Source organism: Siphateles boraxobius, unplaced genomic scaffold (assembly GCF_051911475.1).
Source record: "Siphateles boraxobius isolate OS27281-9 unplaced genomic scaffold, OSU_SipBor_1 21, whole genome shotgun sequence".
NCBI classification, from domain to species: Eukaryota; Metazoa; Chordata; class Actinopteri; order Cypriniformes; family Leuciscidae; genus Siphateles; species Siphateles boraxobius.
The window spans coordinates 2,263,931-2,282,434 of NW_027508822.1; the positions used below are offsets into that span (position 1 = coordinate 2,263,931).

The 18,504-nt window shown below is 36.9% G+C and overlaps 3 protein-coding genes across 3 annotated transcripts in view; 1 reads left to right on the top strand and 2 right to left on the bottom strand.

Moving 5' to 3' along the window:
• Positions 1 to 18,504, top strand: part of LOC143746128 (uncharacterized) — a 188,177-nt gene that overhangs the window by 29,399 nt on the left and 140,274 nt on the right. The window lies entirely within an intron of this gene.
• Positions 1,192 to 2,994, bottom strand: LOC143746116 (CD209 antigen-like protein A). The gene is made up of 5 exons (XM_077237881.1): positions 2,745 to 2,994; positions 2,371 to 2,589; positions 1,804 to 1,931; positions 1,616 to 1,722; positions 1,192 to 1,518 (listed from the first exon to the last, which is right to left on the bottom strand). The coding sequence occupies exons 1-5, from the start codon at positions 2,905 to 2,907 to the stop codon at positions 1,365 to 1,367; spliced, it is 771 nt and encodes a 256-aa protein (XP_077093996.1). The 5' UTR covers positions 2,908 to 2,994; the 3' UTR covers positions 1,192 to 1,364.
• Positions 5,423 to 18,504, bottom strand: part of LOC143746073 (uncharacterized) — a 326,821-nt gene continuing 313,739 nt past the window's right edge. Inside the window, exon 3 of the mRNA XM_077237795.1 lies at positions 5,423 to 5,774. Coding sequence (XP_077093910.1) covers positions 5,708 to 5,774 — 67 coding nt within the window. The 3' untranslated portion in view covers positions 5,423 to 5,707. The remainder of the gene's footprint in view (positions 5,775 to 18,504) is intronic.

Consider the following 18,504-nt stretch of genomic DNA (forward strand, 5'->3'; position numbering starts at 1 on the left):
TGCATGCCTGAGTATGTGTATGTATGCATGCATGCATGTGTGTCCACGTATGCGTGAATGGGTGCATGTGTGTGTTTGTATGTATACATGTGTGTGTGCATGCGTGCGTGCGTGCGTGAGTGTGTGTGTGTGTGTGTTTGTGTGTGTGTATGTGTGTGTGTGGAGGTTAACCCTGGGGCTACCCAAGAGGTGTTTCACGGCCCCTGCTCCTTAAATAATTAAAGAGTGGAGTAGCATTGTTATGTTACATTGTTACATTATTATAGTACAAAGAACTGCTTCTGTGCATTCCCTCTCATTCTTTCAGGTTCAGCAACATACATTTGAAAACTTAATTTACAATTCAAATCAATCTACAATTCAAAGTAATGCAATGTTTCCTATAGCCTTAACAGTAACGTTTGTGTATATTGTGTGGGTGACATGAAAGTGGTCATGATTCTTATTATTAAATACCTGCTGTTGCAGATTTATATAAATAAGTAATAAAAAAAAAGGGTGAATAAATAAAACATTGTTTTTTCACTGTTATTTTACTGTGTTTTTTGTTATCTTATTATTGACCATTATGCCCGCTGTTGCAAATTTGCAACATACCAAAATTTCGATTTATTTGTTGTGCAAAAGTGAAATTGATAATCTCAACATTATTTACCATCTACTTAAAGGCAAAAACACACATAAAACATTTTTTTATATACAGCTATATAAATTCAGGCGTTAAGGGGTTAAAAGCAGTTGAATAAACAAGAAGTTGACATTGAGGAACTTGCACAGTATTGTCAGATACTTTGTCTATTTTTGCTCAACCAACGTAAATAGTTCCAAGCGAAGCCGTAGCAGAATAAGCTGTTGCGCTTCTCAGACCAACACACAGTAGTGGCGTTTCATTCCTGAGAGAATCAGTGTTTCGAACGAAGTGATTGACTAAACAATTATAGTATATGACACGTTTATATAAATTTATGTAAAAAAATGACTGTGATTAAAAAATGGTTTATATCGTTTTTTTCACAGGTGTTTTACCCATATATTTGGACTACTCATTGCATTGTGTTTAAGGGTTTAGGGAAATGTCTGTAAAAAAATAAATACAGCATATATATATATATATATATATATATATATATATATTTTTTTTTTTTAAGAATTATTAATATTAAAGAATGTATGTGTATTCAAAGCAACAAGTTTTGTTAGTTTAAAGATAGTTTATTACAGAATGAACATAAAACAAAGAGCTGTCTGATAATAGGCCAATAAATCAAGGATATGTGTTTGTCAAGTACTATACAGGTATTTACTGGAATATATTTAAATTCCATCAGCAATTCAAGAAAGTATGTTGAAGTTAAATTTGGATTTTACAAAAGGTGTGGTATGTTTCTAGTGGGTAAAATATTCTTCTCACAGATCCATCTAAAAATACGATCACATGAAACATAATACCACGATGAATAAACACTTAGAGCACACTTCTGTCCTAAATATCCAATTGAAGACTCCCGGAACCTGAAACTACAGATCAACATAAGATGTTCAGTGCTTCCTTCAGTGTGATATATAATACTGGCAGTGAGAATCATTTATTAGATAATAATCAGTGATTTCTCACCTAGAGTTCAGTGCGCTGCCATCAACCCATTTCCAAACGCCCTCCACTTCACTCAGACCAATCCAGAATACAACAAACTCCTTTTTTACAACCTTGTTAACAAACTCCTAGGAATGTGAAACCACAGCACATTTATATCATACACTGACAATATCCGCTAAATTCACATACACCTCTCTCACACTCACGAGTTCATTTCCGTTGCTTATGACGATCAGATCTGCTCCTCTGTCTCTACAATATCTTCTGCTCTCATTCCAGCTCTTCCACTCAGAGGAAAAGAAGTAAAGACTGGACTGATAGTAAGTCCATCCATCTACAGTATAAACACAACCAGTTCATGCAAAGAAATTAGTGAAGTTAGAGCAAAGAAATTACTTTTTTGTGCCAATTGAAATGACTATTTAACAGCATCTAATGCAATTTGTACTTAGTGCAAATAGCCAACAAGTTGTTGTATGATCACATGTAGCAGTTTTCCCAATTATATTGGTTCCTTTGGATTTTAAACTTGACTCACATGTCTTTAAGGTTAATTTATATTTCTTTCAATTTAAGACACTTAAACCCAACGCAACAGGAACTTTACATACAACTAGTAGACCAAATGGCAAGTACACGTCACTTTACATTTTAGAGTTTTTGTAGAAACTTATCATGTGGTCCATATTATGTAGAATTACACTTGCTTATGAATACTAACCATATCCTATTCCTGCTATGTAGCATCTACTAAAATGACCAGAGAAACGCACCCATGTTACCAAGACTCATCTGAAGATCGTTTTTCTCCCACTTTAGCTGGTCTCTCTCTCTCGTCAGATTCTCATTGATGAATATGAGCCGGTTTCTCTCATTGTTCGTGGATATGAACGTGACACACAGCACTATGACTGCAGTCAGCAGAAGAACACACAGCAGTATCAAACACACAGCAGCTGCTCTGAAGCGTATGATCTTCACACCGTCAGCTCCTGAAGATCAACAAACACACACTCATACTCTTTAATCACTTCAAATAGCGTGGAGTAAATGAAAGCACGGAAATGTAGGTCATTATTAATTCCATTTTTGCTGTTACGTTACGTTATGTGATGAAATGTATTCTCAATAATCTCTGAAAAAGTACCTGTGAGTTCAGATGACTGGATTCTCGTTGCGTTACAGTCCGTGATCTCTCTTTCAAATTTACCTCTTGCATTACAGTCCGTGATCTCTCTTTCAAATTTACCTCTTTTAGCATCATAATTTTCATAGATATTATCAATGCTTTTCTCATGTTCTCTGTACATTTCCCAAGTTTTTCTATATTTCCATTTACACTTTCAGAGAGTTTCGGTGTCAAGATGCCAACAAACAGTTTCTCTCCTGCGTTGTGTTCCTCATCTGTGTTTGTGTGGTCAGTATTTATGCAGAAAGGAACTGTTTTTGAGGATTACGTATGCATAAAGGAACTTTACAACTCAACGCAGAAATGTCACAGAAAATATCTGTTTGTGTTCATTTAAATGAGGTTCAAATGCATGTATTTCACACAATCACTGGCTGGTGTTGGGAAACATGTTGAAATGTTCAGGTTGTTATTGGTAGTGATTGGAAGACGGGGTCATTTTTATAATTCTCTCATACAATCTCGTTCATCAAAATCAACTAATCTTTATTCAAGTCATTTCCTTCATTTGAGAGGCGTTAAATGTTGTATTTTCAGCAGCCAAATGCCCTGAAAACGTCATCCTACGCAATCTTGATCATATTCCGAATTAGGAAATCATTATAATGTTTCCAAAGATAATGTATGAGGAAAATTATTACTTTACCTCCCGAGTCTTTTGTCATGTGACAGATGCAGATCCTTAGTTATCGGTACATCAGAAGTCCAGACAGCAGATCTGGTTATGGTTGATGATTTTAGCAGTGGCAACATTTACATGCTCTTACATAAATGTGCAAATTATTCAGTGATTTTCAAAAGATCTTTGAAAATTTGGGCGAAATCCGTTATAAAATAATAATACTATGTCTTTCGGCATCCGCAAATTATTGATGTTTGCAGCATTATTTGGAGGGTAAAAAAGACAGCTGTTATAATCAGCTAGTGAGCCTCATAAGAGTCATTTTAACTTCAATTTGCATTTTTTTTTTTTTGTGTAGCGCTTTTCACAATACATGTCATTTCAAAGCAGCTTTACTGAACATGCATGTGTCTACATGAAGACTTTGAGTGATCTGTTATCAGAGGTGACTGTGTCTAAGTTATGTATTTCAGAAATGTACATATACAAATCACGCAGTTAGCTACAATGTATTAATTTAAACAGAGTATTAATTTAAGGCAGAAACAATGAGCTCATTGACGTAAAGAGTACATGTTTTTAAATAATAAGGATATATAGAAAAATTTTGCATTGGTGCTTTTTTTACAGACTGAAAAGACTATATGAGTCCATAAAAACAGACAACAAACTGAAAAAATAAAACCAAGGTTTTTTTTTTTTTGGTTATTTGTAATGTAATCTTGTTAAAGTGGAAAAATATAATTAGTATCGAAAACCATCGAAGTCTCGAGGTCAGGATATCGGTATTGCGATTGCTGTTGGAAATGTTAGAACGATACCCTGCTCTAGCTGCGAGTGCGACTGTAGTTCGGCTCACGCTGTATTGAGCAGACGAGTTCAGTTTGTCTGTTCTCTATCTGAACTAAATGATTTGTATAACTATAAAAAACGACGGGTAGCGCATCTCATTTTCTCACAACTCTTTAAGCTCATTTAAAGGACAAGATCGGTATTTTACACTTAAAGCCCTACTGTTTTAAGATCGTTTCTGATGAAATAGAACGGTTAAGATTGAAATTTAGACACATGCTGCTGTCCCGAGAATTTTCGGTTTCTGTGTTTGCACCCCCCCACCTACACAATGGTTTCATAGGGGCACTGGAACAATCAGTCTGGGGTGTTCACTGATATGCTCACACCAAAATCGCTGCAAAAGATGCTTTCCAACAGGTGTTTTACCATTCGTTGTAAAACTGTGGACCTATTTTTCCAAACGCCTCACAACCGGACATTCTTCCGTTGAGAGCTTGAATAATAGACACTCCAGCCCAGTTGGTGGCTATAATGCACCTTTGCCAATGTTTGGATAGCGTAGCCTACGATACCGCGACTGAAAGATTACAGAAAGAATAGAAACAACCCCATTTCCGTTTCCGTCGGCGGAGTAATACCGTTACCTCACAGAACATCCAAAACAAGTCAATGGAGTTGGACAAAAACTACGATAAAACCTGTTGGAAAGCACTCGGTGAGTTTCACGTCTTTGTAAACTAAAGTTTTATGCGTTTTATGAATGATTGTTCTAGTGCCCCTATGAAACCATTGTGGAGGTGGGGGGGTGCTAACACAGAAACCGAAAATTCTCGGGACAGCAGCATTTGTCCAAATTTCAATCTTAACCGTTCTATTTCATCAGAAACGATCTTAAAACAGGGCTTTAAGTGTAAAATACCGAACTTGTCTTTTAAGATGTTATTTAACTCATTTAAGACTGCTCTTATGAGAATACTCGACAAATCTGACTTTTTGGCCTAATTGTGTGTTCAAGCGTGAAAGTGAACACGATACTGGCGCGAGTCTTTCTGTGCGGACAGGACATTCACAGACAGCACGTTCTCTTTTGTCTTGTCGCACTTGAATGGTTTAAAAGCATTTGCGTGAATAAGAGTGTGATCATATAATGTAAGGCAAGCCCAAGGATGACAGTAAAAATGGATGATGCAATAATTGCATTGAATATTTTGAATGTTGTTTTTTCCAGTGTGAATTTTCTATTGCTTTTTCAGTTCATCTTCTGTAGTAAAGGACTTCCTGCACTGAAACACACACCGCCGTGTCTTTTCTGCTGTAATATAATGAATGAATCTTCAAGTGTTTCTGCAGGACTGATGAAGCTGTTTACCGCACTGATCACAGTTAAATGCTCTTTCTTCAGAATGAGAAGCTGATGTGATTTCAGAGAGAAAGCCTGAGCCGCCGCTTCCCAGTGTGAACTCTCATGTGAATCTTCAGCCTTGATTTACATCTGAAGCGTATTTTACATTGAGTACAGATGACAGATTTTTTTGCTTCTGTTTTTCCTTTCTTGTTCACGTCCATCAGATCTAAAAGAAACATTAAATCATGTGAGATTTCAAATGAGAGACGAAAAGTGAAGCTCAAAGTCAAGATCACTGATGAGTTCATTTTAATCCCATCAAACCTGGTTAACAACTGCTGTTGAGCTGAATCTCAGGTGATTATCAAAGAAGTACACTTCCCAGAGTGCACTAGCAGCAGCAAACCGGCTGCTTGTCACCTGATTTTCATTGTCACTGGTTTGGAGCACCTGAAAAAGCATGGAGGTTCTCAGTCAGTCAGAAAAACAAACTTCAGAGAGAAGAGGCTCCAAGTTCACTCATAGATTCAGTCCAAAGACGCCAATGGTCTGTAAAATGTTTTATTTACTTTCATGGGGTTTAAAATGCTGCTTAAAATGTTTGAGCTTTGTTTAACTGTTGTGTAGATGTTTAAGTAACACATTGCAGCATTGCCTTCATTTATTTTGTGTTTGTGCTAAAATAATATTACATTTTGAGTTTGAAAAAAATTAACAGTAGAGATACAAAAGGATGGTATAAAGTTAAAAATGGTAAAATGTTAAAACTTTACAAATCAAATTTGGAAGATTAATGAAATAATATTTTTCTTTATTCCATGTAAAAGGCTTGAAGGGGACATATCATGCTAAATCCACTTTTTTTAGCCCGTAAATGCATTTTGTTTTATATTTGGAGTGTTTATAAGTACAGAGAAGTTGAAATTAGTCTCTTCAGGTGCTTCGTTGATATCTTTATATTCTGTTTTGGCTATATTTTGCAACCTGTTCCGATTTTTCTATTCTCTATGACGTTTTTTGAACAATTACGTCACAGTATTTGCAGCGGAACTGTCAAATAAGGACATCGACTTCCGGCCCAACACTTCGATCAATCCGCCATTTCTATTTCTCGCTGCGATTTTGTAGTACAAGCTCAAGGATGCAGAAGTTACGAGAGGGTAAGTCAAAATGTTCGGTTGTTGGATGTAGTAACCATGGGCGTAGATTACGCGGGGGACGGGGGGGACGTGTCCCCCCCACTTTTTATACAATGTAAATTCCTCCCCCGCACTTTTTCATAGGGCAAGTGTTTCAACGACAAGCTGAGGTTTTCACGGGTGTGTATACATCGATATTTAAAATCAAAAGAGTCAAGGATAGTCTATACGTGACTTTCACGTTTCCATGGTAATCAGTCACTCGTGCATTAGCTTACGACACGCCCGCGTCCGCGCCAAATCCATCAGTTTCATTGAGTTCAAAATGGCAAAAAACTCTTCGCTCCTTTTTCACGAAAAAGTCAAGCACTGTAAGTAAGTTGTCATGTAGTATCCGAATTGTGTTGCACAATGATGAATAACTCCACCTATTTCTCTTGTTGAATAATTAACAGGTTTTGTTGTAAATTCACTACCCGAACAAACATGCCATATTTTCAATCTTTTTTTACTCGTAATGCATTTTATTTTCACAGATATGTTATCAAAGCCCTTCAATTTAGAATAAACATGGTGAATGTTAATGCTGAACTTGTATTTTCATGCATTAACAGCCACGATCTGCTTGAATCAGGCAGCGTTGTAACATGTGTACATGAAGTTTATCATAATTTGGTAACACTTTACAATTAGATTAAAAAAAAGTTTGTAGGCAAACTTTAAGTTCTCTTGAAAAAGCCTAACTAGAAAGTTTGTAGTAGTTTTAAAAGCTTGAAGTTTGAAGGTTTTCAATTGGAAAGTTTTAGTTTAGTAAGACAGACTTTGTTTAGGCTAGTAAGAAAATGTAATTTTGCCAAAAAAAAGAACTTTTATTTTAAGTAAATGTCATTTTTAAATCAGCTTCAGTGTGATATTTAACCATATTATCATGCTTAACACTGTTAATTTGAATAATTGTAATGCGATGATCAGATATCTAAATCAGAGATTATCATATGTTTGGGCAGTTGGATTATTTATTTTTAAAAGCGGATTCGGGGCACTCAAAGTGCACCAGATTAGTCAATTTATCTTTAAAATGTACAAAATCTGCTTTCAGGGGCGCATGCCCCCGGACCCCCCTAGAGGTACAGAGATCCACCTACGAGAATATTGTGGTAAAACAGTAGACTATATGATGGTCTATGAAAAATACACATTTTATTATCTTATTAAAATACATGATCAGGATTTTACCACCTTCGCCTAGTTTTAAGCCAGGAAAAACCCTGCATGTGCAATATAAAGTACTGGACAACTTTCTTTCTTTTTTCTGCTTTATTGCTTTAAAATAAATAGCATATTAAGCCAATTAAGCAAAAATCTGTCAACAAAAGTCTGAAGAAAAATAAAACTGGTATTACACTTGACATTCTGTCCCCCTCACTTTTGAAATGATGGCTACGCCCCTGGTAGTAACCCACACGCTTCATTACACCGTCACCCGGCATCAGAACCTCTTTGAAGTGCCTTGTTTTATTTTTCATGGAAATGTACCCACATCTGTGGGTAAAGTCATTTTTGTGTGTGCGAACAAAGCATTTCAAGGATAACTACTACAGCAACCTCCGCCAGTATAAAGAAGGATTTGCCGATAGACTTCGTCTGATTGAGGGGTCAATTGCTTCTATCTTTGGAGACGACGAACAGAGGATTTCGGTAAGTTGTAAATAACGTTTTTACGTGCAATAATAACGTGCTTTTCTTTAATTGTTTATAATATAACTTAGATTTTGTTTTGTGAGTGTTAAATAGTCGTTGTAAAATATGCAGTATTGTAGTAGTGGGCATGGATGGAGAAGTTACTGTAAATACAGTGACACACCATTGCGATACATCCATATGAAGACGTTGTTCTGCAGGTTCGTCGTCTTCATTTTCATCTCGCTCCGGGTCCGGCTCTGGCTCGAACATGTAAGGCTTGGTGGACAAGTCTTCCGTTGTTGACTTTTTATTAATAACGTGTGAATAAAAAGTTTCTGTGCCGCTAGATAATCGTATCTCTGCTATCAAACTACAAAAATGGCCGAACGGGGTGGAGTTGAAACGAGTGTCACCTCTGTGAGCTGGAGAGGGGGCGGGGTATGAAGTGTCTCATTTGCATTTAAAGAGACCGCACCAAAACATGATGCTCTCTCAGACACGCATCAGAAAAGGGGTAGAAAAGGGGCCTGTGGAGCTATAATAATGAGGAATTCAGACCCAAGCATTGCAGTTCTGCTTTATATAGACCAAAAATGTATGATTTATATGTAAAAAGGAACGATTTAAAAGCATGATATGTCCCCTTTAAGTGTTTAATTCACTTAAAATGCATTAATGTTTAATTAAAATGTTTAAATAAAATTGTAACTTTTGTTCTGTCTTTAAAGTTTTACAACATAATTTGCTGAACAGAACAATCAACTGACAAAGCCCAAATAAAAGTGATTGAGTTGGAAATTTGAGTTGTCCTTGTGTCCTTTGGATGTTGAGCTGGAGTAGGACTTGACTAACCTGGCCCTAGCCAGATGAATTTCGCTCCGCCTAGCTTCACTCACATCCATCTGGAACCTCTTCCATTGAGAGTGATTTCTCCAACCAACTTTATGGTTTAGCCAATCAGGACGCAGGGCGGGAGTTTCATAGATGTGACGTAGTGGAGAAGCGACCGTTTTGTTTTTGTTTGTGGCGAGCTTTTCCAAGTGTGGCGACCCGAGTAAAAATGTACTAAGATTTAGAAAATTTCGCTCAACCTACACGTTAGTCCAGACAACTGGGCCACAAGTGAGGTGGGCGGTTATAAAGTTACCGACTACGCCACCCCGGGGCCTACTTCCGGGGAATTTCCCTTGGCACTAGAGCAAGGCTCACAGGCTCGTTTTAACAGAGTCAGGTATCAGACTTGGGTTGAGTACAAACAATAAAAACTTTATTTTTTTCATCAAAAGTCTTCCAATTTTATTTAAGACACCAATAAATCAAAAAGACGAATCCACACAAATAACACACAGACCTTGCTTTAGAATTGGGCGCTGGCTTCCCGTGGCAGCAATGACACGGCAATCATACGTAAATCCCTAGTTTGGTCACGAAACTCTAGATGACACAGGCTTGACATGTGATTGCTTACAGATCACATCAGTTCCTACACGGCACAAGCTGATTGGCCTCTAAGCTATGCAAAAATGTGAGACAACTTGTTGACAGATGGTCCTTTCAAACCAAATGTCAAACAAATATGCGGACTGAAGAAATGAAATTCATGCCTGTTCAATAGAGGGCGCTAATCACAGTATATCTTACATTTACTTTACAAAAATCATTAAAGATTTCACAGCAAAAAATACTTCATAAAGTATGAATTATCAATCAGAGTAAAGAAAGAATGTAGTATTTTATGCACAACAGGTTCCCTTCCGAACGGTTAGTCGTATTGCGTAGTTATAAACTTTGGGGAAAACTCCTTGGCTGACAAAAACATCACAAGATTTAATGCACTTCTTCTTTAAAAAGAATAAACACTTGAAACAAAAGTACTTGGAACAACATTTATTGGCTTTTAATTCCAATCAAAGTAAATAGTAACAGAGCTTGACAAAAACAGAATGCTCTTATGAAAATGTTAAACACTAAATGTAAACAGAACATTTACAGATGAAATGTAAAAAAGCTACAATGTGCTATATCTTTCTCAAAAAAAAAAAACAAAAAAAAACCGAATAAACTCCATTCACATTTTAAACTAAATATCAATATTTTAACTTTCTAGAAATGTTCAAACAATATGGATTTAAATGTAAATATAAAAAAATGTATAAAAATATACATATTTTAACTTTCTATTAATGTTCAAACAACACGGAGTTAAATGTTTCTATATAAAACAAAACATAAAAAAAAAAACTTTACATGAGCGCATATTAAAGGATTATTTCACCCAAAAAATTGACATCTGTCATCAAGTACTCACCCTCATGTCGTTACAAACCCATCAAATCTTTCTTCATCTTTAGAATGCAAATTAAAAATTTAAGGAACATCATTAAACTTTAAAAGTTCCCGAAAGTTAGCAAAGACATCATAAAAAAAAGTAAAGGTTTAATGATGTTCCTGCATATGTGTAATTCACATACCTCTCAGATTATCAAAAATATCTTAATTTGCATTCCAAAGATGAACAAAGGTTTTACAAGTTTGGAATGACATGAAGGTGATTACTTAAGGACAAAATCATTTCTGAGTGAACAAACCCTTTAAGATTCAGCCTTTTGACTCAAAGCAAACTTCGATGTTTAAATCTCGCCCTCCACATGTGCACCTGCTGCTGCAACAGCAACAGTCAATTACAATGACATTACTGTTCTGAATTTTCACCTTGAACAATTCATTCTCAATGAAATGCTCCTCCAAATCCCGGTGATCCATGAGCAGATGAAGCGCACTCTCTTTTGCCAGATGCTTTTTGATTACCGTATTGGAAAGAGTCACATCCTCAGTACGCCCCACGAGATTGATGGACATTGTTGCTTGTGGTTGAAAGCTGTATACACTTTGTAGTTTATTATATCTATCACACCGATGGAACTTTTTTTTGTTATCAAACACAAGCTGCTAGGCCTGGCATATTGGACAGCGCAGAGAAATGGTTGCTTCTACAGCACAGATCTTGGCCACAACCGTAGTCACCTCTCCATCCACTATGAAGTTAACTTCTGATTCCAGATCACTCAATGGATCAATCTCTTGAATCTCACTGTACCGAGTGGTGGTTAGATATGGTTTACCCTGAAAAGATCTTGTGCTCAAGTTAGAGATTCTGTAACAACGCCCTAGAATAAGCCTTCCGATCAACCTCTCCCACAGCTGTAGTTTCGTTATGCCAGTTATGTCTTCTATGTAGCATGTCTGTGTCTCGACAAGCACTCCATTGTACTCAACATTTTCAGTTCCAGTGCTTGCATGGACCATAGCTTCAATAGCGCCCACCTACAACAATTAAAAGACAAAATTCATTAGTCACTAACTTAACCAAAACAAACTCCAGACCGTTAAGAGGTAGCCAATGAGTGAACCACTAATGTTTAATATAAGGGATCAAATATTTGTGTTGTCATTTCCATAATAGCTTAAGTCCTTAACTACATACAATTTATGTTCAATGGACAATTATTTCTCGGATTAAACTTTCATAATTGTATACATAAATTTAGTAATTTGCACATTAAATATACCTTCCCAAATAAACAGTTCATTCACAAATCCTTTTGCAAACATCCCGTTTAAGATCGAACTGTATACATTTTTAAGCGGTGACAATACCCCCATCAAATCAGAAAACTCAAATTTTTGTCAATGACTTAATACCAAAAATGACACATTTCACAAAGAAACCATGAACCATGTATCATTTTCAAAGACTTCACAAAATATTTAAACTAGATACACAACACTGTTAAGTCCACATTTCAATACATACTTCAGTTTAACCACAGTGTTCAATTCGATTCTGTTGACCTGGCACAGAGTGTTTTTAGTTATTCTATGCTTAAAGGCACACTGTGGAGGAATTGTACCTTTATATAACAGCTTCAAAGTAATTTCGGTGGTAAACAAACTCATAGTAGGGCGAGTCATCCTGGTAGTAAAGCTTGGGGGGGGACGCCGCTGGAAAAACCAGCTATGTAAGTTTGAGAGGAGCGCCCCCGACAAATCTCGCGAGAATCACGACTTGCTTTACGGCACGACGTCACATCAACAAAGCACGCATTTCAGACTTGAATCTTGGCAGAGTCGACAAAGAAAACGAGGTCGGAAGAGTCAAGGAAAAGAAAACGAGAAACTGACCGCGTGAGGAACCGGACAAGAGTCTCACTCGGTCAGGCTTTCACTCACTGGCGTGAGCTAAAAATCAGCAATGGATGCAAAAGCGATGCTGACCTGGCGTTCTTGTTGATTGACTGGTAGACATCTTCGGAGGCTATCTGTGCCTGTTCGATGTCCGACGCTTTGTAACGCGTTGTGTCAGGAGGAAAAATAGGGATAGCTCACAGATGAAGTTATTACAGAGGCCAGACAGACTCACAGAGGCAATTGACATCTCACAACTTGCACTTTATTCCCCAATCGAACTTGTGTAACTGTCTGTCACAAGTTCTACCGTCCACAGCGTTACTTGATAAACAAAAATAGGTTTAAGAATGAGAATCAAACAGAAATAACCCGCATACATGGGGTGTTCGAGGCGCGCATACAATACAGACTGCTGACAGTTCAACAGAGCGCGCGCAGCTCTTAAAGGGGCCACGCCTTATTTCCACTGGTTACAGCTTCCATCCTACTGAACAGGTACTGGTATACAGGGGGAGGGGATCAGGCCGTGAGTGCAGAGACATCTCTGGTGAGTGGTATTTACGACAGTAACGTTAAATACAAGTACTCCACAGCGACTCAAGGGGTCGCTGTTTGACAAAAACGGAATTCCTCCACAGTGTGCCTTTAAGCAACAGTAACAAGAAGAGATTACATCTATCATTACGAGGGATGTGTATCGAGAACTGAGAACAAAAATGTAGATATAAAATCTCATATAAAACATTTATATGCGGAGTGTGTTTTTGAAGTTCAGCACTGACATCAGTGCGTCTTTCGGTTTCCATTATATGCTGCTCGATTCATCTTTGCAAGTGTGTGAGTTTAAAGGCCCGTTCACACCAAGCACGATAACTATAAAGATAACGATAAAGATATAATTCTAAAAATCGTTCTCCATATTAAAGAATAACAGAGTTCACACCACAACTATAACGATAAAGATATGAGGAACAATATCGTTGGGATCACTTTCAGAACAATTTCCTTTCCAGCTGTCGAACAGCCAATCAGAATCCATTCTTGAAACTGTTGTTGATTCATTCGAAAATATGAATAAAATTTGTCTTCAAAAGACGACAACTCTCTAATCAGAGTGACGGATTCTCCCAACTCCTCTCGTCTTTTAAGGATATCGTGTACCCAAAAGCGCCTGTTTTTCTTTTGATATTTTTTTTGTAACGTACGCAGCAGCAGGTCATCCATTTTCGCTACTTTGAAACCGCAGCGCAGGCGTGCGCGTGCCTAGAATAAAAAGACTGTTATCGGTTGTTGGTGTGGACGCATATATAGTTATCTTTATCGTTATCTTCATCGTTATCTTTATATTTATGGTGCTTGGTGTGAACGGGCCTTAACGCTCGAATCATGACACAAAACATCATTTTCCAGGCTGGATCAAGCTAATGTGTATTTGACTGTTTCTATAGGAACCGGAGCTTCTAACGGCAGCTGCAGTGACGAGATGACTTTACCAATCACCGATTGGCTATTATTTAGAAGGCGGGACTTATTCCGCCATATTGAGCTTTGCTCGTTTTCCCATTCAAAAACATTAGAGTGGCACTTCTTGTGTTATTCTATAGTCTTTGGTAAAGCATTAGCTAGTAAAGCGATGTCATCTGTTGCATCTGGAACAATCAGACACACAAATTACTCATTATATTTAACTCAATCTCCCAACAAAGGTCTATGAAACTTCACAGTGGCAGAGCCAGATATTCTTTTAATTCTTGAGAAGAAGAAATAAACCCCCTTTAATCCTATATATTATATATATAACCACTTGAGAAATGTATAAACTTATTCATTCTCTCTTTTAAACTCTTTTGGATTAATGTTTCAGACTTGCATACTATGCTTAACCAAAATCACATGTTTAGCATGTTTGTTTTCTTTTAAAAACTATTATCTGAACCTGGACAATCAATCCCATCAAGCTTCAAGAGCACCCGAATCCAGACTGAGTTTGGCACGGACTCCCCCTGAAATTTCTAGCCAGCGGACAACGCTCAAAACCTGAAGGTATTGTCAAATCATTTAGGGGGAATATAAATACAACAGTCTTCACTAATAAAAAAATTGGTTCATATCTGATTGAGACTCAATCCAGCTTGTTCGGTTTCTTGCAGCGTCAAAGGATCTTCGAGTGTTTTGAGAGTGTCTAATTGTGTCCAAGAGACTTTGACAGTATTATTGCAACACTATTTTCCTGTTATCTCTGTAAAGCTGTTTTGAAACAATCTGTATTGTAAAAAGTGCTATAAAAATAAAGGTGACTTGACTTGACCAGAAATCTGTTGTAACTAATTCTGTGAATGTCTGTGTGTGTGAATATATATATATACGTGTGTGTGTGTGTGTGTGTGTGTGTGTGTGTGTGTGTGTGTGTGTGTGTGTGTGTGTGTGTGTGTGTGTGTGTGTGTGTGTGTGTGTGTGTGTGAACATACATTCACATTTATATGGGAACATGTATGTGCATTGTTTTATGGTGCGTAATTTTAAACACCTTTTAATCTTATTTTAGTTATTCTCAGGTTAGGTAAATTAAGTCAAATCTGTACTAAATAATAAGCATTTGAATTTCTATTTACAGAAGACTTCTGCGTGGTCAGTTCAGCTCAATGTTTTGTAAAGAAGAGACTTATGGCGAGCTTCTTAATTTCAATTATATATATTCTTTTTTAAATTACAGGTTAACTAGTTTACATACAATGTACTAATATATAAAACAAAAATAAAAGTAAATCAAAACCAATTTTTTTACAAGCGTTAACTGCAAGAGGCGCAATGGCAAGGCATCTAACAGCTGGTGAATCAGCGTCTGCCTTCATCTTCTCCTTTCAGTCCTTTTAAAGTCCATCAAACTTTTTGACATCTTCAGAAATCTCCTCCTGGAAACTCCCTAGGATTTGTTCATTTGCCAATGGCCTCATAATTCATCTAAGTTCTGGACATTCCTTTCGGACCTGTCCACATAAAAGTCTTTCGCCTCTTCATCCTTCTTTGGACCCTCAAGGTAATTTTCTTCTTTCTTTAGCAAAGCTCTTTCTAATACATTTTCAATTTCTCTCTACCCTGCCATTTGCTTAATAAATGCTTACAACATTCAGTGTGGTGTATTCTTTCTTTATAAACCATATTCTTAATAAATGATTTTACAACAACAGTTGCAGTGTCATTTGTCTTTAAACCATTTTCTCAATAAATGATTTTACAACAACAGTTGCAGTGTTTTACTTCATTAACCACGTTCGCAATAAATGGTTACAATGATTATTACAAGTGTCCTTCATTATATAACACTTTCATAACAAATTGTTTAACAACAACCTCTGGTGTCTTGCTTTATAAAAACACTTTCATTATATGAAGTTACCATTGTGGTTGACTACAACACATTCGTACTTTATACACAAAAAGGCATAATTATAATAGAATGATTGCATATTCCATAACAGCATGTACACAATAAAGGATAACACTTTGTGAATATTACATGTAATGCTATTTCTGTTCATTTAAAGGTTAGTGTGATGTTCCTGAAACATTCTCTCAATCATTCAAACTCCTGCTGTGAACAAGCACTGAAAGAAAGAGAAATAAGAACACAAACTACAACTTTCTTCAGATACAGCCTTGAACTGAAGATCTCAAGATCTGATTAATCACTGAAGATTAAACATTAAAAAATAGCACCACTCATGCAAGTTTACCTAGCGATTAGAAATATCGGCCCGCGGAGGCAGAGGAGGCATCTATCTAGGTGAACCCAACGGGAACAATGGTGTAATGATTCAGTTCGACTCCCAAGACAAGACGATGCTCACTCGACTGGCCAATAGGAACGTTCCAATAGGAAAAAAAGAACGTGGCCCCGCCCTTGACACAATTTTCACAGCTAAAGCAAAATCCTGACATGAGAGCAAAAAATTGCATCAAGAGCAAAGAAAAGCGTTTTGAGAGGAACACTTTTTTTTTAGAGAAAATGTTTTCACACTGATAGCAAAAAATATATATTTGAGATTTTTTTGAAAGTATTTTGAGAGAAATTTTTTTTCTCAGAAATAATTTTAAAAATTTCAAATTTATATTTTTTTATGTTCTATGAGAAAATACTTTCTCTCAAAACTTTTTTTAGTCTCAAATATAATTTTTTGCTATTGGTATGAAAACTTTTTCTCTCAAATATTCTTTTTTCTCTCATGAAATGCTTTTTTGCTATCAGTGTGATAACTTTTTCTCTCAAAACCTATTTTTCTTTCTCTCAGATCATTTATTTTCTCGCATGTAATAAAGACACATTTCTAGCTCTAGAACCCCGCCCACTAAATTTTTAGGTGGGGAAGTTCGGTCTGGACTCGATCCGTTGAGGAGCTATTATGCCCGAACAAAAATTGTTCGGACCAATCAAATTGTCAGGGCGGGCTTTATACGATGATGGACAGATGAGCAACGGTAACGTAACCATCCACGTCACCAAAGAACGCTTGGTAGGGGTGGGCGATACTGCAAGTTTCGGTATCGATCCGATACCAAGTAAATACAGGGCCAGTATCGCCGATATCGATACCGATACCAATACTTTTTCATTTTAAAAGCATGTACTTGAACTTGTATGCACTTCCCTGTGCTAGAGCAGTGTGTCATGATTTATGAGGTGAATGCATCATTAACAGTGTTGGGAGTAACGCGTTACAAAAGTAATGCATTACAGTAACATATTACTTTTTGCTGTAACGCAGTAGTGTAAGGCATTACTTATCAATTTTCAGTAATATTTTACTCGGTACATGTTCAGTAAGGCTTGCGTTACAACAGACTTTTAGTTTTAATTGTAAAACAAACAACAACAAAAAACAGCAAGACCGCGACACATTAACGAATGAAAAATGCAAGTAGGCTAAATTACCTGTTCGTGGTCAGTCAATAGCCGCGTGTGGTGTCCAAGTCTGTAAATAAAGACTAAATGGCAGCGTCTGATATATTTGTATAGTGATTTATTTTTTACAGGAGTGCCGTGAGGTATGATTTCGGCCTCTGTGCTCACGCTGGCCAGAGGAAAAGCTGCTAATGGTGAAGGCATGAAGAAGACTATACATTCGCGAGATGGACGTATGCGCATTAGGCTATTCGTTCTGTGTTTTCTTTCTAAACAGTTAGGCTATGTTTATGTGGTATTTTTCATGTTTTCATCACGCAATCATGTTTTTGATGCGGTGGTGACGCGTTCATGTAAGGGCGGCGGCGCTGCCGATAAAGCACCTAAAAGCTGTCACAAAGAACCGGCAAAAGCAATGATTATGAATATGTCAAATATAGCAAGGAGACATTTTAATTGTTTATTAATAAAGTCAAGATGAAGTTGACGATGCTGCCTCGCGATCTTCGCAGTAGCCTAGTGAATGCACCAGAGAGAAATGCACATTTCATTTCATAAGCAGAGAGCAGTCTGTTTTCTTTCATTTTGAATTGTTCTGTTTATAAGTAGACATTTCAATATTGATATATTTTTTCAGGTCCGTGAATAGGCTACCTTATATGCGGAGTTTCGGTTCATTTATGAGACGCGCTCCAGTTCACGCGCTTAAATCCAGGCAATTGGTTGACGAAACATTGATTAAAATTAAGATACAATTATTACAAAACGAAATTCACTTTAAAGAAAGGCTTTGTGTGTGTAAGGTGTCTGTGAAAGTTTTAAAGCAGTCTTTTAGTGCCGCTTCAGAGTGGTCGCGTCTGTAACGGAGAACTGTCACGTCTGTAACATTGTTTTTTCCTCATAAATGCGAACACGAAAAATAAAATAAAATGAATATTTTATGTTCTGTGGAGAGCCAACCCTTCTTCATCCGATTTGCGCAGTGTAATTCACAGAATTACAACAAAAAAAAATAATAATAATCGTTGCCTCCTAAAAGTTAAAGA

Excerpts from the sequence above, each read along its gene's own strand:
- LOC143746116 (XM_077237881.1), bottom strand. The coding sequence starts at position 2,907 with ATGTACAGAGAACATGAGAAAAGCATTGATAATATCTATGAAAATTAT. Across the intron at positions 1,932-2,370 it reads GATGAGTCTTGGTAACATGG|ATGGATGGACTTACTATCAG; the intron begins GTGCGTTTCTCT and ends TTTATACTGTAG. Across the intron at positions 1,723-1,803 it reads TAAGCAACGGAAATGAACTC|GAGTTTGTTAACAAGGTTGT; the intron begins GTGAGTGTGAGA and ends TCACATTCCTAG.